At 39.3% G+C, this 22753-nt stretch overlaps 1 protein-coding gene across 1 annotated transcript in view; it reads right to left on the bottom strand.

Moving 5' to 3' along the window:
- The window catches only part of pdss2 (prenyl (decaprenyl) diphosphate synthase, subunit 2), a 66657-nt gene extending 47282 nt beyond the window's left edge, over positions 1 to 19375 (bottom strand). The window contains exons 1-2 of the mRNA XM_022192970.2: positions 18863 to 19375; positions 839 to 973 (exon numbers count right to left, since the gene is read on the bottom strand). Of these exons, the coding sequence (XP_022048662.2) occupies positions 839 to 973; positions 18863 to 19110 (383 nt within the window). The 5' untranslated portion in view covers positions 19111 to 19375. The remainder of the gene's footprint in view (positions 1 to 838; positions 974 to 18862) is intronic.
- Between the last annotated feature and the right edge of the window lie 3378 nt (positions 19376 to 22753).

Here is a 22753-nt window from a genome sequence, read left to right as displayed (position 1 = left end):
GCTTGGTGTACACCAGCTCTGCTGCGAAATGGGCATCATTTCTAAGACTGCAACTGTGATTAAAGTGGGAAGACACCATTTACCGTTTAAGAAAACCCTCAAGGGCAATAGCAGCTCAGTAGAATTTTCAGTTAGTCATGCTTTAGGGAATTTCCTGCAAAGGAGGAAGATTCATCAGTGCATCCTGCCGATGTTGATTACTGAGCTGCAAAGTCAAACAAGTAGAAGTATGCAGAAAGTACAGCAGATGTTAGGAAGTGTAAACAGACGAAAAACAAAGACGGATGAACACTGAAGGGACATTTGCTGATAAATCTTGGCTGTAAGAAGTAAAGATATATTAGAATCATGTATGGGTCATTCCATATCATTTCAACCAGTGGTCCCCACCTGACCCTCTCAGATTTTGCTAAAATAAAATCGCAAATTTATCATTCTCTGTAACATGCAATTATAAATATAAAGTAAATATTTTCACATTTCTGAGGACTATAGGTCACTGTGAAATGATTCTGAAAATTTCAGATCTCTATCTTTTGTTGTTCAGAAGTTATAGAAGTCTGAAAACGGTCGAAAATTTCAAGTCTTAATTTTGGCCGCAATTTTAGGGTACCCCCTACCTACTTCAAATGGCCATAACTTTGAAACTAATGACAATAAAGCATTCAAATTTTGGATTTTCCCATCATATATAATGTACTAAATGTATGTAAAAACATAGCAAAATCTGATAGGGTCAGGTGGGAAGTTTTCTTAAAATTGGTTGATTTCATACGGAATGACCCGTATTCTGTTTGCTTCAACCAACAACACGGTGGCATGCCTTCAGGTTATTTACCTGGGGTAGATGCCGCTGACCATGTCCTGAGCGAGGAGATCAGAGGCTGCCTGGTTCGGTCCTGCAGCTTTAGACAGGAGAAGGACGACCAATCCCCTCATCTGAAGGTTGTTTTTGCTGTCATAGACAAACCCCCTGCAAAAAGACACCATCAGTGCATCAAATTACTATTAAACATTCCATCTTATCTGTCTGAATGCTTATTATTCATAACGGCACATGTAGAACATCTTTTATTACAGTCCTTGGCAATAAAAGCAAACATGCCAGACTGACAAAGTAAGCATTAAGTTAGTCTCATTACCAGTGGTGTAGTCTACGTGATACGCAGGTATACGCCGTATACCCACTAGAAAATTTTCCAAATTTCCGTATACCCACTTAAAAATGCGCAAAGATACGTATACCCAGGGGTGTAAACACGCAGGTATACGCCTTATACCCACTAGAAAAGGTCCCGAATTTCCATATAACCACTTAAAAATACGCAAACACATTTATTAGTATGTTTTTTGACATAACATTCACTTTCCCGTTCATAAATTTGTCTTCTCTGTGTTAGGAAGCGGTGAAGCTGTATGGGACGGGGGAAGGTGTCTGGCTGAGAAGAGGGCTCACTAAAAGGCGGACCGCGGTCCGGATCCTGACCCAGACGCCGTCTATACGGGTGTAAATTTGACAGGCCGCTTCTATTTTACCAGTGCAGCTTTCCAGTGTTTATCATTGGTCTATCAGCTCAGAAACGCACAGACCAATTATGTACAAGTTCAGGCATCCCACGTGACGCTACTCAGCCAATGACGTCGCTGAATCGCATCGCAGCTCTGCCTTCCAAAACCAGTTGAGAGATGAGGGACAGAGAGGAGGACAGTAGTGATGGAAGTTCAGCTCTTTTCAGAGAGCTTTTGGCACGGCTTCCAAAGAAAAGCCGGTTCTTTCGGCTCCCAAATGGCTCCTAATTTATTATTCTTTGTAGCCTCATATTTAGCCTAACCAGGCAAATATGAATCATTTGTATTTTGACAAACTCTTTTTCATTCAGTGTTTTTATGAGAAGCCTTATAATTGACTAATTTTGTGCATTTGTTCTGTTACAAAAACAGGTATTCTTACTTTTGTTTATTATTTCAATCAAACTTTTTTGCACAAAAAACAAATGACCAAAACTGAAATGAACCCACAGAACCGGAACAGAAACAGAACCAGAACCAGAACCAGAACCAGAACCAGACTCAGTATTCAAACAGTATAAATGTCCTCAGAGCAGGGTGAGATTCAGACAAATCAGAAGCCTGAGCTTGAATGGGCTGATACCATTTCTTCTTTCAGTGAATATCTGCCGTGTTTTTGAGAAGATTCTCTCAGATGGAAGAAGTTGTCTCTCCTCCATCACCTTCACCAGGTGGGGCAGACTGAGGCCTTGTCCTGCTCCAGCTCAGTGGGTCATCTGCTAGTTGGATGAGGGGTTCCTCTAGATATGATCCTCCATTCCCACATCAGCTGTAGGATTTCTCCTGAATCATCTCCTGTAGCTCTTCCATCAAAGAGGCTCCACACAGCAGAAGTTTGAGGTTCCTCCTCCACTTGGTCCTCTAATGGTGGAGGTGTCAGACTGCTGCTCTTATTCTCTGAAGTGTCTCATCAACAGCTCTGTTGTCACTGAAGGCAAGCTTCTTTAATCTAGGATCCAGTAACATGTTTTCTGCGAGGACAGTGTTAAACTCCATACTCAATTAAATAAGTTAGGAGTCGGCTCTTCAGATTCACTACAAAGCATTGGCTCTGAGAGTCGTATCTTTTGTGCCTTATACATCTCTAGAGGACAGACTGTGGTCACATGCTGACCACGTTTGGCTCAGCAAACAGCTGTAAGGTAGATTTCTCAAGTATGAACATAATCAAAATATGTTTTGAGAACGGCTCAAACAATCAGCAGCTCAGCTCTCCCATTAAGCTGCAGAGATATTAGGGGAGTGATATGAGACAGACAAAAATGTAAAAGTGTTCAAATGTTTACATTTATGAGATTTAGGTATTGTTAAAGACGTATAGAAGTTGGTTCAGGTTGTTCAGCCACGTTTTATTTTTAAGTTCTGCACTTTATTTTAAGATACACAGTTATATAAAAAGTTATTTATTAATAAATGTCAAAATGTTTTTGAACCGTACTGAATTTATTTGACGGTCAGTTTTTGATTACAGGCAGAGTCTAATAAAACTACCAGGTTACATCAGCATATATCACAGTAACTCAAGTTAGACATTATGATGTTCTGGACCTTTGCTGACTGGACCTCTCTGAATTTTAGCTGAATACCCCTGGCTTAGAAGAAGAGGGACATGAGTCTAGAACTTCTAATGACCCAACATCAGTCAGTGGAGAAAAAATAAGAAAAAGAAAGCAAAGCTAAATGAAACTATTTCAGTGTTTTAATAAGCCTGTTGCTTGTCCTGTGAATACTGCCGCTTTAGGGAACACTACAGCTGGAGATAAGGTTAACATTTAGGAAAGGGAGCCTGATGAAGAGGAAACATCAGCTCTACCTGATGGCAGGAGGAGGAGCTGCTGATGCTATAACGTCTATAAGTATCTGATTTGTAGTTTGAAATAAAGGAGCTGCTGTTGCTGTGTGTGTGTGTGTGTGTGTGTGTGTGTGTGTGTGTGTGTGTGTGTGTGTGTGTGTGTGTGTGTGTGTGTGTGTGTGTGTGTGTGTGTGTGTGTGCGCGCACATATATGAGAACCTGACCTGGCTTTGGTTTATGAGGCTGGAGTATACCCACTAGAAAAAACTAGACTACACCACTGCTCATTACCAACAGTGGGCTGAGCGAGAGGCGGGGGACACCCTGGACTGGTGGGGCAACACAGCGAGGCAACCATTCACACTCACATTCACACCTACGGGCAATTTGGAATCACCAACTCATTAACCTACCATGCATGTCTTTAAGCTGTGGGAGGAAGCCAGAGCACCCAGAGAAAACCCACACAGGCATGAGGAGAATATGGACACTCTACTGAAAAAGGTTCCAGCCAACCAGCAGGTCTGAACAGAACACTCTGCTGCCTTTTGTCGCTGAGAGTCCAGTCAGACCTGCTCCCACTGCCAGGCATCCCTCTGTTTTAATGAGCGACGTTTACCAACCAGCAAAGGCTTGAAAACAGGCTGAATGCATTATTAGCGTGATTAAAGTATTGCGACCGAAGTAAAGACTGTTTCTTTCTTTACAATCTTTGCAAAGCAAAACCTTAGAGGCTTCTAATCCCTTATTTGACTACAATATTGTTCAATATGTAGTACGCAAATGAGCGATTAGGAGTGGCGGCTGGTGGTGAAATTTGTTGGATGGGCTAACAAATGCATAATACCGATTAAATGGTTAACACAGCTGCAAAAGCAACATCACCTATGATACACACAGTTACATCAATTACAGGTACACTATACTTTTTTAGTGCTCTACAGCAACACTCTCTCTCACTCACACACACACCACTACAAAACGTGTTCCAACTGCAACGACTGCCCACAGATAGCCTGCTGCAACTGTCTTATTACAACTGTTTGGCGACATGTAGTGCAAAACACGCCTTCAGTACAACAGATGACCTCAGCAAAAACAAGGTGTCACAGTCCTTTAACAGGTCAACATGGGCCTACCTTATTTGAAAAGAAGCTCACATCGACGGCCAATATGATCCCAGTCTCTTAACTTCCAGCTTTTCCTCCAAAGACATTGAGGAAAATGGACATGAAAGCAAATAATCCACCTCGTTCATGCTAACAGCTGCCATAGCTTAACCTTTTCTCGCTGCGTCAAAGGCCTGTGGGCTGACTAAAGTTCGCCCAAATGATCAGTAAATCACGGGGGCGGGACATGACACTTGTCAATCACTTACAAGAACGAAATGAATGAAAGCCACCGCTGTGTTAACTCGCTGCTATTGGTCAAAAGTCAGTGGCCTGTGGGCTGCCTGAAGTTAGCCCAAATAATCAGTAAATCACGGGGGCGGGACATGGCGCCTGTCAATCACTTACAAGAATGAAATGAATGAAAGCGGACTGTATCTGCTGGGGCTGTAAAAAATAAGCCCATTTAGAGATATTCTGTTTTTCTTTTGACTGATTGGTGCTGTTGCTAACTTTGTTTTCACCTAAACTTAAAACAATCTGTTGTAAGTTATTTGAAAAATAATTTTCTCATCTTTTTTGTGTTGGCCTGGGAGGGCTTAGCCCTGTTAGCCCATTTATACCAGCCGTCCCTGGTGATTAGTAGAAAATATAAGACAAAACACTTTGTAAGTTGCATGAACTGACTTGGCCATTTGAGGAGCAACACAAGCTGACATGTTAGTTGGTTATCTAAACAGTACCTCCAGGAATTCGCGATGTTGTGATCGCACGAATTCATGCGAAATCAACCAATCTCCGCAAATTTTGCGCAGCCTTGCCATTTTGTCCAATCACCGCAACTTTCCCGCAATTTTGGCCCGCCTCCCATGAGTTCCACCAATCATAGCAGCTCCCAGCGCAAATGTAATGCGCGTACGTCACTGAATTCGCTTCCTTGTTTATGGTTTGAAGATGCAGACATGTGCGATACTAATGTCTGTCATTTACCAACAAAAATTACTGCTGAAGACCATTATAAACAATTAATTCACTGATGTTCGTCACCAAAGCGAAGCAAAACTGTTTTACAACCGTGCAATATTGTGGTGGAATACAAAAAAAGAAGAAAAAATCATCGATCGATACACACTTTTTAAAAAAAACATGAAACATATTAGAACGGCTGAAATGAGCGGAGAACAGACCAGACAAATCACCATGATGGAAACTGTTGCATCTAGATCCGTTAGAGCACTGAAAGACTGAGGTAAATTAGATTAATTATTCCACCAAAGAACACGGCGGAGTTATGTGACGATCAGCGTGTGTGAATCCTTCCTCTGTTACCAACATCACTCAAAACCAGACTCAGGGATCTGAATGAAGTTTTCAGGGTCGGTCAGAAATGACACAAGGACCAAGTGATTAGACTTCGGCAGTGATACGGCTTAAAGTTTGGATCAGCGGATTTGTTAAGGATTCATAGTGGCATGGCGTCTGATAGCGGCACGGTAACCATGGCAACAAGTGAACGCTACCTCAGCGGCCTGCTGACGATCACATGATTGTGATCCTACAACAAATCTACCACTGTGGACGTATCGGAAATGATACAAGGAACAACTGATTATATTGTGGGGGTGTTTCTGAGCCCCATCAATTGCCGTTGCCCCCTGCATAGTTAGGTCACGTCATGTTAAACCAGTATCTGGCTGCTGCTAATGTCCCACCATGGTGTGCCAGCTTTGTTGGAAATGGGATGGAACGTTAAATAATTAATTTTGGAATAAATATTGTCAATTACAGTGTTGAAACATGTTCTACAAGCTGGAAAAAAACGCAGCTTTTTAGCAATTGTCACTTGTCTCCCGCAATTTTATCACAACAAATAAGCTTAAAGCATTGCAACTTTTATTGCAATTTTTTAGAAAAGCTGCCGCGAATTCAGGCATTTTCAGCCGCAACAATCACGAAAAACGCCCGCGAAATCCTGGAGGGACTGTCTAAACATCCAGCAGACAGATTCATATTTCATGGCATTTTGATGACTGTTAGAGTCCCATTTAGGCCACCTGGTGAACAGAAGTCTATGGAACACTCTTTCTTAGGTTCGTTTAGCTCCTTTTTGTTCTCCACCAACTCCTGAGAGAAACACTTTACATTTTAGCTAAGAAATACTCCCCTACATTCTAATGATCATATAACACAGGTTGGCTGAGGTTCATCACAGGATAGCCAAGTGCTTTTACAAAGGCAAAATGTGGCATAACACACCTTTATACACTACCATTCAAAAGTTTGTGGTCACCCCGGTAATTTCATGTTTGTCACGAAGACTTACACTTTTATCCACGCTAACATAACTGCACAAGTGTTTTCTAATCATCAATGAGCCTTTCAACACCATTAGCTAACACAATGTAGCATTAGAACACAGGACTGATGGTTGCTGGAAATGTTCCTCTGTACCCCTATGGAGATATTCCATTAAACATCCACATGTAAGGGAACAAGCTGGTTTACTACAAACCTTACTTCAGTGGAAAATACATGACAAAATATTTACTAATGTTGTAAATGCAATGAGTGCAAAAACAATTGTAAAATGTTTTTTTTTCCCCGTGTACATTGTTCAGCCCTGGGTAAGATCAACAAGACTTTATTGAAACTACAAGTAAAGTCAGAACTTCAATTCTAAAACAGTGGGCTGAATGATGATAAAACTGTAGAGTTTACTATGAATAATTCCTTTCACAAACAATCACTTGTGCCATTTCTAATATAAGAAAATTTATTGTAGATCCTTTAAAATTGAACTCCTTCTGTTGCTATTATCATGTCTGAAAGAATTATCAAAATGCACAGGCATAAACAAAAGAACAGTTTAAACATTTATAAAACACATATTACAATACAGTAAATTTAGAATTGTAGGACTTTTTGTATCCTAGTCGACATTTTTGCTATTTTCAGACCTAAAATCAACATGGCCACATATAACCAAACACCACATGGCATTTCAGAGAAAGATTCTTCTAAATATTATACATACAACTGAGCAAAATTAAATTTGAAAGTTACTTAAAACATACTGTACTAAACCTGTTGACATTTGACTCACACACTACTTCATATTAAATAACTCAGAAAGCCTTGGAGTCTGGCCAGTCTTTTCTTCAGGAGGAAGAACTGGCTCCCTGTCCATTTTAGAATTGATTTTAAGATTTTACCGATTACTTTTAAAGCTTGCCAGGACCTTGCCCCTGGCTATATTTTAGACATTGTTATTATGACATCATGTGGAGCAGGTCATGTGATCTAGAATTAACACACTTCCTTGAGACGCGTTTTTGTAACAGGGAACTTAGTGGAAAGTGATTTCTCAGACACAGATAGAATTTATTTTCCTTTTAAAATTCGATACATTGCCAAAAAACAAAAATCTGTCATGATTATCTCGACTTAATAAAAAGAACACAATCAAACTATCAGCTCATTTTATTATTTTTTAGCTAATTAGAAGGTTATTAAATTCAGACGGTTATTTAGTTGACATTTTAGTGAAATCCAGTAATTTTTTATTAATAAGTGATTGTTTCCATAACAAATAATTATGGAATTTGTAAAGACATGATCATAATGAACATAAAAAACAGTCTTTATACTTGTAATAAAAATGTCTGCAAGATATATCCCATGGACTTCAAAAGTGCCTAAATTATATACTGACCCTGTAGCATCTCAGTACTGCACACTGGTTTACTGCTTTCTAAATGGACTACAGGGCATGTATTGTCATTAAATACCAGATACCATTGGGGTGTACAATTATGAAACAAAATTTTAAAGGACTGTTGAATGTTTTTCATTTATTGTGCATGGTGGAATAAAATAACGGGAATATTATTGATCACTGATGCTGCAGGACTGTATTTTTTGCAGAGGGTGTTGAGTGTGGGGGGTATTCCTGCTTCACCAACAACCTTCTAACACATTCTCTCTCTCTCACACACACACACACACACACACACCAACAAAGACACACACGGAGCCCAGGGGTAGCTGCCTGCATGGTGGGCAGATTAAATATCTTTTTACTCTCTCTGGAGAGCGGTTAGACAGAGCACCTCTAATCCTGTCCCTATGGGAGCCCCTTGTGCCATGAATCACGCTCTCGTTAGGGGCTCCGAGGCAGACAAGCAGCCACGCCCCCCTCCGCTCGATGCCCAGACATCAGCCTCACCACCACCCCACCGCCACCCCCACCTCCCTGACCCACCCCTGCACCACATGGGGGTGGTGGTGGTGGTGGAGGAACCCGAGACACAGAGTGGATGTGAGAGACGGAGCATGAAGACAGGGAGGGGACGCAGAGAGATGGAGGGAATAGAGGCCAGAAAGAAATGGGAATGCGCGAAAAGATGACAGAAGAAATACACGAGTGATTCACAGCGTTCTGGTAGTGAAAGGAAAAATGCCCCGAGGCTTTGTTCCTTCCCAAAAATCCCAAACCTTCCACATAAAACACCTCGCAGTCCTTGTCCAGAAATTTACGACACAGCTGACATTATGTACGGCTGTCTTTCTTTACAGCTTGTGAGGTTTATTTATGGTCACTTTAAATTTTTACTCTGTTGGAAAATAGTTGTTAGACCGATGTCCTGATGAACGCAGCAGCCGAACAAAACCGACCTGGGAGCAAAAATGATGAAGCCGCTCTCCTCTGGTGGAGTCCAGGTAAGTCAGCGGCCTGAGGGTGGCACATGATTAATATTTATGTCACCATCCACACCAGCATACATCAATCAATCACAACCGCCCTCCTGCAAAGGGGTGGGGGCAAAAAGATGATGTGGAAAAAGAGAGCTAGCGAGGGCTACAGGGAGCGAGAGATGGAGCAGAGAGAGAGAAATGGGCTGCTGTCGTTTTAAAGGGTTGTGAACAGGTCACCACGCCTTCTGCTCTGCAATCGCAGCGCGCAGGAATTCAGGAACTTCAGCCGCTGCATGCAGGGGCTGGAATTAATGCATGCAAATGTATGACCTCACATGCGCTGTCATATTGATCCTCTGCCTGCCTTTTTCCCCCCTAAGTAATGAATGAACGAATAAATGAATGAATGAATGTGCCCAGTCTGTCTGCACTTTCCTTAAGGACAGATTTCATGCAATGCATCCGCCTCTACAGTGCACGGCAGGCACCATTATAGATTGAAATGAGGAGAATGTTTAGAACATCGACCAACACCTTATTCCAATTTCCAGGATTCGATTCTCAGATTTCCAAACAGTACAGCAGAGTTCCTGGTAAAATATGCAGTGGGTTTTAAAGAACCTAACAACATTTGTTTTTCAGTTTTGGTTATTTCGCTTGAGAGATTTCTCTGCCTTTTTTTGTTTTTTTGGACCGTACTACTCTCAGCGCTTTGAAATAGGCACAACTCAGTTAGAAAAAGGCAATTTCATAATTATAGCCTGCCAAAGTCAATTAAAAATCATTTGTCTTGCCAAAATTCAAAAGATGGAATAATATGATTAAGTTGTTTTGGCAAAAAGAAGTCACAAAGGCAGAAAGTTTTTTTTGTTTTAAAGGGCTTAAGAGGGAGGTACATTAGAAATGCAGTTGCACATGAATTCTCTGTACCATTGTATTAATTTCTTTGTTCTTCACATTTTATGAAATTATAATTTGCTATGGTTTCAGACTGTGTGACTGGACCTCCCATTTTGTAGATGATATGCACACGATAAATTAGTTTCATTAAACATCTTTTTAATAAATCTCATTAACACGATTTTGAGGGAAATTAGCAACCAATACCAGGGCTGAGCATTTACACCTTGAAAATGTAGTTTAACGATGACAAAACCATGGATTCAGCCTTAACATATGTAACTGAAAGAACCATAATTTCTGTTTTTTCTGTATCATTATTCTACAGAATAATTTTGCAGTTCTAACATGTATGACTCCATTACTCGGATGTCACAGTGCTGTGCTTGCGCTAGCCATTCGCCACTTCACCATAGGCGAAGCCTTCCTCAGGATAGCGAAGCCATTTTTAGCATGTTTAGCCACGGTGGCGAAGCTAATTTTGCCTAATAAATGTGAAAAAAGGGTTAACTTACAACTTTTTCGTAATTTGCCGAGCGATAATCAAAGAAAATACCAAACCACGTCTCCTTTACTGAAGAGCGCTACCGAGTATAACCGGAACGACCCGAATGCTTCTGATCATTAATAGATGCACACTGTCACGTGTCTCGCCTCAGCCAATCAGAAAAAAGGATTCGGACTAACCCCGGGAAGGCGTACAACAAGGAGGACAAGGAGAGGGCGATCGAAGAGTTGAAAAATCATTTTAAATAGAAAGATACTGAATATTTTTAATAAAAATATCATATGTACAACAAGATGATGAAGAGTTACCCATGGATCTGTCAGTGGCTGGAAAATGTTCAAAGTCATAAACAACTGCAATATCACATAGTGACTGTTTGATCAAAGGCTTTTCTAGTCTGCATTATTTTGTTATACAAATTAGTAATTTCTAGTCTGAGGGATAATTTAATGACAGAGTACTTTCCAGTGATACTTTGTTGTTTTAGAAGAAAGCCATTCTGTGGCAAAAATAATATTTTTGTTTAGATGAATCTCATTAGCTTTTTTCATGAATCTCGTCAGGAAAGTAAGATTCAGTACTTTCTAGTCTTAACAAGTGTTGAATGAGTATGTATTTTATGTTACAGTGACATGAATGATATATAGATTTTTTACAGGAATTGTTGTGCATATTTCTTATTACTTAGAAAGAAAAATAGTCCAGATGCAAATTGTGTGTGAGTAACTTTTAAATTAAAATGTTGAAATAAACTGAAGCAATATTGAACATAATTTTTGGCCTCAAAATGCACCAGAATGCAGGAAAAGGACTCCATTTTTTCAAAATTTCGCACGCTGCAGTACAGATACTAAAAAAAGTGTGGCGAAATAAAATTCTAGCACTTTAACCACAGTGGTTAGAGACAAATTTTCCCTAGTGCAAGCACAGCACAGATGTGTAAAGGAGCTTTACAGTGTACAGCGGTGGAGGGATGGGTGGAGATCGAGGCCAGCGGGCAGATTCAAAGCAGAAAGCACAGTAAAATAAGTAAAGGTAAGAAGTTCCATCTAAGCCACTTTCAGGCAATTAGAATTATGGGAATAACATAATTCTAATTTTTAGGGGTTAATTGCAGGAGATTCAATAAAGATTTTGGAAGAAGATTTAGCAACACCTACATATTCTAATCTGGTGACAACTGGTAGATTTTTGCACAGTTACACTATCGGTCAAGGGTTTAGAACGCTCCAATTTTTCCAGTCTTTTTTATTGAAATTCAAGTAGCTCAAGTCCAATGAATAACTTGAAATGGTACAAAGGTAAGTGGTGACCTGCCAGAAGTTTAAAAAAGGGAAGGTTACCCGAAACTGAAAAATACATTTCAGATTTATACAAAAAGGTCTTTTCAAAGAACAAGAAATGGGTTAACTTAAAGCTGTTCTGCAGCAATGGAGGTTGATCAAGCCTTGAAATTATTACTACTACTAACTTTTTTAGATTCCTTCCAACACCCTCTGTCTGCATAGAAGTAGTGTTGGAACACACCGTGGAACCCTCCAGAACATTATTAGAACAGGATTGTACTTCAGAAAGTAGTGAGTTGATATAAAAATGGAGAGGAAAAGACAATTAACAATAGAAGAGAGATGGACCATCATAACATTTAAAAACGGAGGTCTTTCCAACAGAGAAACTGAAGAAAGTCAGGGTGTCAGTGAGTCCAGTTTTCCTCACCATCAAAAGGCTCAGAAACTGGAGGAAACTCTGACAGGAAGAAGTCTGGAAGACCCAAAGACACAACAGAATCAGAAGACCAGTTTGTGAGAGTCAGCAGCTTGGTGATAGGAGCTCACAGGACAAAAGCTTCAATCAGCTTCATAGTGGTCGTAGTAAGAAGTCTCAGTTTAACTGTGAAAAGAACACTTGGAGCTGCAGGTTTGACAGGTGGAGCTGCAGCAGAAAGCTGTTGCTAAGACGTAAGAATCAGAAAAAGAGGCTTCCTGGACCATGAAACACCACCAATGGACTACTGAAGACTGGAAGAAAGTATTATGGACTGATGGATCTAAATCTGAAGTCTTTGGTTCATCAGCAGGATGTTTGTAGCCGTCCAGCAGGAGAAAGGATGGTTCCTCAGTGTGGAACATCAACTGTCAAACATGGAGGAGGAAGCGTGATGGTCTGGGGCTGTTCTGCTGGTACAAGGTGAGAGGAACCCTGAACCTAAACGTCTACCACAGCATTCTGCAGCACCATGTAGGACCCTCTGGTATGTTCTACTTGGTCAGAGGTTCATCCTACAGCAGATAATGACCCAGAACATCAGTCCAAGCTCTGCAGAACTACCTTAGGAACAAAGAACCAGATGGTTGAAAACATGGAGTGGCAGCACAGTCTCCAGACTTAAACCCCATGGAGCTGGTTTGGATGAACTGGACAGAAGAGTGAAAGCAAAGAACCTACAAGAACATAAATCACATTTATGGGAACTTCTGCTACAGAGCTGGAAGAACTTTCTGAAGAATATTTGATTTCCACTGTGGAAGGAATTTATTTGTTCTATGCTTTCATTTCAGAATACAATGAGACATTAACCCTCCAAATAAAACAAATATATTATAATAAAACATATATTGTTGTGGATTTTTAATGTGCACACAACACTTTTATATGTGCAAAACATTTCCCTACAAAACAAGGTCAATAAAGTGATTTAAAAATGAGTGATGCTATTCAAATAACACATCTATGGGTGGGTGAGCACAATGTAGAAGCAAACATTGAGCTCAGGAAACGTATGGGCTTGTAGAGCGATTCTTATCAGCAGTTTGTCAAACAAATCACACCAAAGAGTTCACAAAGAACTCTGTATGGTCAGATTTGAGCTTTTTTCTATAAGGATGAACTCTTCATGAATCATAGTTAGCAGTGTTTATTCCATATAACTTTCATTCTTCATTTTTAATCAGAAACAATTAAAGTTAAAGCAAAAAACTTTCTAAAACTTTCATTTTTCAGAAACTTTAAAAAAAAAAGTTGACATTGCTGCAGTGAAACTCTGTTTCTCTGAACACATTTGAAGGTTGCACAATGCCAACAACTTTTTCCTTGACCTTGCATAGAATTGCGAGCGTTTTTGTCTCCTCAGAGATTCTTTGCTTGGTCTGGCCTCATTCAAAAGACTAGGTTAGCGAGTCTCATCTGCTTTTTATGCTGGTCTTTGCAGCAAAACACTGTTTAATTTCAACATTCAGTCATGTCCAGATTGCAGCTGAATGTGAAACATTGAAAGCCTTCATTATAGCCACTCTATTGATCAAGATGCTGAAGATCAAATGTGAGATTGCATAAAAAAGGTGAGAAACGAGAAGAAAGCAGTACAGGGGAATTCTAGTCGAAGTCAAACTCTCAAGGACTGTCCTTAAAGCAAGTAAAGTTACTTCTCCTGGGCCACAGTCCCCTCGCTGTAACTCCAGACTTTGGGGCAAAGTTAGCTGAGCTGCAGTTTTTGAGAATGAAAGGAAAGGAAAAACCGAAACCCAACTCCACGAGGGTCTGCCTGTCTGCTATTGTGGATATTTTTATCTGCCGCGTGTCTATGGCGGAGACACAGTGGGAAATACGAACCAGCCAACCCAAGCTGACAGTGAGGAGTCAGACTGTCAAGAGGTCTGCTGCCCCCACCCCCTGCTGCTACAACACCCAAATGGATTGTCATATCAGATTTAGGTGTATAGGTTATTACACCCTTGGGCTCCTGTTTCCAACACACCCGTCCGTACGGCGGGATTGAGTTCGAGGACTCACTCTTCTCATTCTCTTTCCTTGGTGCTCTAAGTTCCTGCTTTCTTTGGATAACACATAAGAAAGCTCCTCTGATAAGGAGATGGGATCGTGTTTGGAAGATGTGATCAGTTCTAGCTCCGGTCACGCTGCAGGTTTGAATAGCATGTTTCTAAAAAACTATCTGAAAGTGAAGCAAGGACAGCTCAATACGTGACCTGTAATTTTTTTTTTTTTTTTTGCTTCCTATTACATTAAATTTAAACGTTCCCTTTCAGCCAAATTTAGGGATGTTACCCAAACTCTCTTTAAATGTCAGCTAGCCAGTGGCCCCACTCTTATCACTATTATGCATTTAGCAGATTCACATGGTGTAACTTCTCTGCTCAAACCGTTATCAGTTGCTGTCTTGTGGGAGTTCTCAGTCGTATCTGTCAAAGATTTCTCTGGTATACCTCCATCGTGCCTTGCTATTTGTACTCCTGAAAAATTTTGGGAAAATATCTGAGTTTTAGGACAGATATTGGGATTAGATTTTATAAATGTTCAGTTCAATATTCACGCTTTAATAGATGTGATGGAGCATTGCCACACCAAACACCATCAAGACTGTAACTGTCATACAAGAAGGACGGCATGAATTTGTAAAACCATCAACAACAGTTTAAACCCCGGGTCTGACATAATGCTAAATACACGAGGCTATGAAACAATGAGACTGGGCTTATGTCCAGCAGCATCAACAACACCTAAAAGTTTCTACTGGCTTAAATGAAATAAAACTGAATTGCAGCTTTAGTCTTATAATTTCAAAGCCAAATCTCTGTGATTTGTGGTTACATTTTTTCCAAATGTAATTTCAGTCTCAAATTGTTTAACTGTTCTGCCTTTGTACGTTTGTCTCTCGATGAAGAGGCTACAGTTGATCCAATGTGATGTGTTGCTACTCTTCATTATAGCAGAAGACGCAAAGATAAAAGTGTTTACATGATATATTGAAATTAGCTTTTGTTACAGTTTTAAGGTCACACTTTTAATCTCCTGCCTGCATACTGAAGTAACGGCATCTGTTCTGATTGATGAGCCTGTCTGATCAATACACCCAGTGTCCTAACAATACCCATCACAACTTGACTGAAGCACAAAGATTTAGATTTCTCCATGCCAAAATATCATCACACATTGGATAATGCACAACATGCTGGTCGCTGACAGGTGTAAATACATGAAAAATCATAAAATCACTCTAGAAAAAATTGTTAAAGGTCTTAGATAGAAAACTAATGTCATATCATGTTTGTAAAATCTTAGAGAAGTACAACTTATCGAGTTTTGAAAATTTGAAATTTGCTTGTTTGATCTACAAGGTGTTCCATGGACTCACCCTGCCCCCCCATATCTGACTTTCTTAGACCAAACTGGTTCCAGTGCTAGTTTGGAGCCCGTGCCTGCCTTAGCACCAGTTCTTTGTGTTTCCACCAACTAAACACCGACTCCAGGCTCCAAAAACTGGTGCTTTTCAGGCACCAACTCTTTGCTGGGCCAAAGCTAAGAACCGAATAGTAGGTCATGGGCTGGGGTTACAGTGACCGACGATCAACAGCGGAAACACAGAACAGCCATTTTTAAACAACCGAGTGAGGAGTAGCAATATAACCCTGTTCAACCAAAAAGAACCAGGTGCTAGTTTGGTGCTAGTGCTTAGTTGGTTCAAATCTTGTGCCTCCTTAGAACTGGTTTGCTTTCCCATTGGCAAGGACCCAAGTTATAACGTCAGTACGTCACTGCATGTGTAGCCATTCAGCAACATTGATGTGCTGTAAGCAAGTACCATTCCTGACATTGCAAGCCTACATTGCGATCCATATAGTAGTAGTGTACAGTAGGCCTGCACGATTAATCATTTTTGAACCTCGATGTCAATTCACCCCTACAAGCGATTTCATTTCTAAATTACATCGATTTTTTGTTCTTTTCCGAGTGCTGGCACCCGACGGCACGTGTCGGAGTTGTGAACAAGCGCTCCAAGGCTTCTCCCTCGTTCAATAACAAAGCGGCTTTTGGTCACACCCCAGTGAACAAATGAACGCAAGATGGGTGTCGCTGAAAGCCCAGGTAGCGCGGAGAGTCAGCCCACCACCCAACCCGACCTCGTTCCTAAAAAAGGTGGTACTTCAGTGGTGTGGAACTACTTTGGTTTCAGAGAAGACGACGAGAGTCAGTCCGACGTGCTGTGTAAGGAATGCTTGACTGTCGTTGCAACAACGAAAGGAAACGCCACCAATCTTTACCAGCACCTCCAACGTCACCATAAGCTGCAATATGATGAAGCCATAAGAAGCAAAAAGTTTGAAAGTCGTCCGACAGTGCAGACATCGATAACGGCAACCTTGTACAACGCAACGCCATACCCATCTAACTCCAGGAGAAGTAAGGAAATAACAGAAGCGATAGCTAACCACTTAGCAAAAGATATGGTCGCCATAAACATGGTAGAACGTGCCAGATTTCAAAAAATTATTCAAACGCTAGACAAATGCTAGGGCTGCACAGTTAATCGCATTTTGATCGTGATCACGATTTTGGCTGACACAATTAAATTAACCTGAAACCAACAGCAATAGCTGTTGATTAACTGAAAAAAAACAGCAAATAATTATTGATTGTGATCAATTGATGTTTGGTCTGATGTAAGCGGATACGATGGCTGCATCTGCAGGAGACGTCAAGTACAAATGTGCTGGTGTTTCACAGAACACAAAACAAATACAGACTTTCAATAAGTGCTGTCAACATACTGACATACAGAGTTTTCCAGAGTGAGTTTTAGCTGTATGTAAAAATTATGATTATCATGAAAGGAACAAAGCAGAGCAAAGTACGACCTCTGAGCCTAATTTATGTGTGCTGTTTATCCAATATTTAAAATATATTACCTAAATCATGTTTTAGATGTTATTCATGCTTTAAAAAGAAATTTATGCAGTGATTTAAGCTTGATTATGAGCTTTGTATCTATGTGTGAAGTTCTGCTGATGAGCAAAGAAGTTTCACTCAAGTTTTCAATGTATCGTATACAACAGAGGTGAATCCAACCTGGTGTTGTCAAATGATGCGCTGACAGCAACGTCAATTAATTCAAAACTGCATCCACTTTCAATCATTCCACTATTTCTAAGTTAAACAGTAGAGTATTTTCTCTTACACTTTAGAAAGAGTAGATTAAACATGGCATGAACCTGGAAAGAAGTACCACAGTGAGTTCTTCATCCTGACAGTGAATCACAGAAGTGGGTGAGTGATGATGTAGGGCTGCTTCAGAATAAAGGGTTTTGGAAAGACAGAAGTTCATGCAATCAATAATGCCAGTACGTATACCAAAATACTGACTCATAAAATGAGATCCAGTGTGCAGAAACTATGCCAGAAAAGGGATATTCTAGTACGATAACAATCTAAAGCATTCTGCCAAACATTTCACAAAGTTTCTAAAGAAGGGAACCTGGCAGAGTGCACTGAAAGACTTCAATCCAATACAAAACAAAACCTTTGGAACATTTTTAAGAGAAGAAACACAAATCCATCAGCAAAGAGCAGCTGAAAACTCTGAATAACAGACGTTTGTGCAACACTGGTGTCCTCCATGCTGAGGAGTTTTGAACATGTCACAGATGAAGTACTGAAAAAAATTTCAGTTCAACTTAGAAGTAAGAGGTTATACAACTTTGAAACATTTGACATTTAGTGATATCTGTGGTGTCTACTGTTCTTTTTTTATCCTGTAGTTTGTTGGGGAGGGAGCATTAAAAAGAGGGACTGGACAGACTGCAGAGGAGAGCTGGACTCTCTGGGTTTCATCAGCAGATAGAAGGACCCTGGAGAAGATCATCTCCATCCTGAATGACACCAGGACTGTGATCAGGTAGAGGAGTGTGTCAGCTCCAGGTTACAGATGACCTGCTCTGACCTGCTCCATCAACAAACCAGACTCAGGAACTCTTTAGTCCCTCATCAGACTGTAGAATTCATCACTGAGTGGTCAGGAGGCTCTCAGACAGGATCACAGTAGAATCAATGTGATGGTAGAATGTCTATGCACCTTATTTAGTTTAGCACAACTGTGGTCTTACTACCTGTCAAATTCACTTTAAATCACGGTGCCTTGAAATGTGCAAATATTGGATATTGAGTTTTAATTACATTTATTGGCATTTTTATAAATTTTAAAATTAGAAGTGTTTTTTATATTATTGTACAGACTGTTTATAAGAGTATATATTAACCTTTAATGTTACTAACTTGCCTGTCCTGTCTTTTTGGTATTTATGTTGTTGTATGTAAGCTGCTGAACACTTTAACACTATCTATCTATCTATCTATCTATCTATCTATCTATCTATCTATCTAGTCCAGGCAGGTGTTCTCACATTTGTTGGTTACTGTTAGGTTTAGTATGTACTCCAGTGGACAGACAGAGTTTGGCTGAAGCTCAGACAGAAACCAGGACATTTTGAGCAGTGTTACCTGGCAGTGTTGAGTAAAGGGTGCCGAGTCCCGACCAGCTTCCGAACGTGCATGGCGACGTTACTGAGTTCATCACTGAGCAGGCAGCGGAGGCTCATGAACGAGGTTGGATATCCGACGATCTTCTCCGCGTCAGAGACAACTTTGCTCCAGTTTGAAGAGCCGGAGCTGGACAACAGACTCAGCGTCCTCTGTCCTCCGCATGACAAAACCACACGGGACAGTCGGGAGCATATCGTTGGGAACATTTTCTCTCCAGAGTAGTGTGTTCCTTCTGAGGACAGTTGAGTTTGACTCGCTAGTTTACTGCTGCTAACACCATGTCTGAATAAAACCTTAAAAACTCAGTAACGCTGCGACATGCTACTAAACGTTTGTGTTATTTAAATGCACTAGAAACGGTGATGTCGTAACGAAGCTGACATAATGTCACTGTCAAAATAACCAGCTATGTTTCACAACACACGACCTAAGACTGCGAGCCGCCATCTGTAAAAACGTAACGCGTCATCAAACGTAATGACGCTGGCTACAGACACGCCTCGTCTACGTAGAGGACCTCCTGCCGACTTCCATGAGAAAAAAGGTAATTTTAAGATGTTGGGCTTTTTTATCAAGGTGTCACGGTAATATGGATATTAAACTAATCTTTAATAATATTGTAGCACATGCTGCTTCATTCGGCAACTAGAATAAGTACAAAACATCCTTTCAACAACTCAGATACTATTTTTTTCAGTTGGTTCACACCTGTTGTCACCGTCCACCACTGTAGACAATGAGTCAGTGCGTCATATTCCTCCTCTAGAAGACTATTCGGTTGTGCAGTCATTAAACACAGTCCAGTATCTGCTTCTGCACCTCCACTAAATATGACGATAAATCACTAAATTCTGTGTTTATTCACAGTACATTTGAGTTATTTTGCATTTAATGCAGAATTATAAGTTAATATAGCAAAACAGAATAGGGGTCAGTATATAATTGAGGGAGTTTTGAAGTCCAAGGGATGTATCTTGCATACATTTTTAATATAAACATATGTAGTATAAGTCAAGTATAAGTTTTTAAAAAAAACCTAATGTTTTTTTGTGTTCATTGTGATCATGTCTTTACAAATTCAATAATTATTTATTATGGACAAAAATCCCTTAATAAAAAAAATTACTGGATATCACTAAAATGTCAACTATGCTACAAAAAATGACGCAATTACATATCGACCCATCCAGAATGACTTGAAAATGATCCATAATTACAGAAATTAGTCCAGAATGACATGAAATTTGTCCTAAATGACTTGAAAATTGTCCAAGAGACACAAAAATGATCCAAAATGATGAGAAACAATGCAAGCTGATATAAAACTTATTGAAATTGACAAGAAAATTGTCCAATATGACTCAAAACTTGTCCTGAATTACTCAAAAATTGTCCAGGTCAATATATAATTGAGGGACTTTTGAAGTCCATGGGATATATCTTGCATACATTTTTATTACAAGTAAAAAAGAAAGAAGATGTTTTTTATGTTTATTATGATCATGTCGTCACAAATTTTATTACAGAAATAATCACTTATTAATAAAAAATGGCTGGATATCACTAAAACGTCAACTACATAACCATCTGAATTTATTAACAACCACCTTCTAATGAGCTAAACAATAATGAAATGAGTTTATTCAAAAATGGTTTTGATTGTGTTCTTTTTATTAAGTTGGGATAATCATGACATATGTTTCTTTTTGGCAATATATCAAATTTTATATGGATAATAACAAATTAAATCACCTTCCACTAAGTTCCCCGTTACAAAAACACATCTCAAGGAAGTGTGTTAATTCCAGATCACATGACCTGCTCCACATGATGTCATTTCCTCCTGAAGAAAAGACTGGCCAGACTCCAAGGCTTTCTGAGTTATACAATAGTTTATACAATATCTTTATAATTAACTTTCAATTTCAGTTTTACTCAATTTTATATATAATATTTAGAAGAATCCTTCTGTAAAAATGTCATGTGGTGTTTGGTTATAGACGGCCATGTTGGTTTTAGGCCTGAAAACAGCAAAAATGTTGACTATGATACAAAAAGTCCCACAATTATATATTGACCCAAATAATGTGAGTTGATAGACTGGCATAAATTAGTATTTACCAATACACCGGTCAATTAAAGTTAGCATACATAATACATTAAGCAATGGTGTCAGTTTATTTTCAGCAGAGGCTGTCCAAGAGGGAACCAATATTTAAAATGGCATACATAGTAGTACCAGCAGTCACACACAACATCTATGGCTAGCTCATGTGAGAGCTCATCTGATCGGCATAAACTGTAGATTATTTTCATATTTGCAAAGCTGCTAAACAAATGAGGGCAGCACTGATCTGTGATTTAGTGTTTGGTCATTTGAGTGTACTTTAATGTAATGTTAATGTTTTTTGTCTGACATGTTTCTTTCTTTGTAGATTTACTGCTTTTTAAATTTAACTGACAGTGACATTTTGCTGCTGCTTTTGTCAAATAATTGGAAAAGATGGGAACGGCTGCATGTTTCATGTTAAAGTCAGATTTCTTCTAATCAAAAACAGGTTTAGTGAGATTTTCAGTCTGAATGCATACACTTTAATGTGAAATCTGCTTCAGTTTTGTCCTAACTTACTGTGCGTTTCTATTCAGGCAAATGCCACTTAACAAAGCCATACATTTAAATGTCAGGTACCTCTGAGGTTAAATTAGGTTGAAAACCAAGTAAAGAAAAAAAATCCCCTGAAAATATCACTTTAAGCCAAACTGTTGCAATAATGAAAAAATGTCCCTCCTCATGTTTCAATTAATGTAACACAATCACTGTCACAGCATAACAGCCCACAGTATGATAGGGTAACCCTCTCAGCAGCTGCAGTTTAACAAAGCTTTCATTGAATCCTCCTCCATCTGATTATTACTGGACTGCAGAGAAAGTCTGTCAAGGACAGCTTACACAACACTGAACTGCATCCCTGTTTATTAAGTAGACTTACAAAACAACACTGATAGTCTACATTCATGTTTATTGTCACCTTGATTTACTACACTGTAAAAAATGTTTGTAAATTTTACGGTGAAAAATTGTCAAACCATGACGGTAAAAATCTGTAAACTCTAAAACGGTTTGATCCGGTGTTGAATCATCATAAATAACTTCATCGGGGGGAAATAAAATTATTCTTTTAGTTTTTTACTCCTGAACACTACATTTTTCTGTTCTTGCATAGTTTTTTAATGTAAAAAAAAGTCAGAATATGTGTGACATTCACAGTACTGTAATTTTTGCATTTGCTTCCCAAAAAGAATAAAAATTTCACAGTTAAATATACGTACTGAAACATGCCGTAATATTTATAACATTTTTGCATTTATTTAATGTAAACAAAACGCAAAAACAGTTTGTACAGGTCGAATTGATTTTTCTTTACTTTTGCGTTAACAACAGATATTCAATATTCATTACAGCTTTGACTGCAATTTTTACACCAATAACATTGGTAAAAACACAGATTAAATATTAAATACACTAACTGTTGTGCTTATTACATAAAAATGCTGTATTGTTTAGAATAGGTCATATGAATGTATTTTTATACAGTATTTTCATATAAATTTTCAAGTAAATCCATTTATTTTCAGGATCAATACATTTCTTTACCGTGAATGAAGAAAATAGCGTTTTGGCAACCACAGCTACCGGAATTTTACTATATAAATAACAAGGTTTCTTTTACAGTGTACTGACCCATCCATGGGCTGCACAGTGGTGTGGTGGTTAGCACTTTCACCTTGCAGCAAGAAGATCCCCGGTTCAAATCCCGGCCTGGGCCTGGGATCTTTCTGCATGGAGTT

The sequence above is a fragment of the Acanthochromis polyacanthus genome, chromosome 1 (genome assembly GCF_021347895.1).
Source record: "Acanthochromis polyacanthus isolate Apoly-LR-REF ecotype Palm Island chromosome 1, KAUST_Apoly_ChrSc, whole genome shotgun sequence".
In the NCBI taxonomy this organism is placed as follows: Eukaryota; Metazoa; Chordata; class Actinopteri; family Pomacentridae; genus Acanthochromis; species Acanthochromis polyacanthus.
The sequence above is the reverse complement of the archived record's forward strand: the minus strand, read 5'-3'. Positions and strand labels throughout refer to the sequence as shown.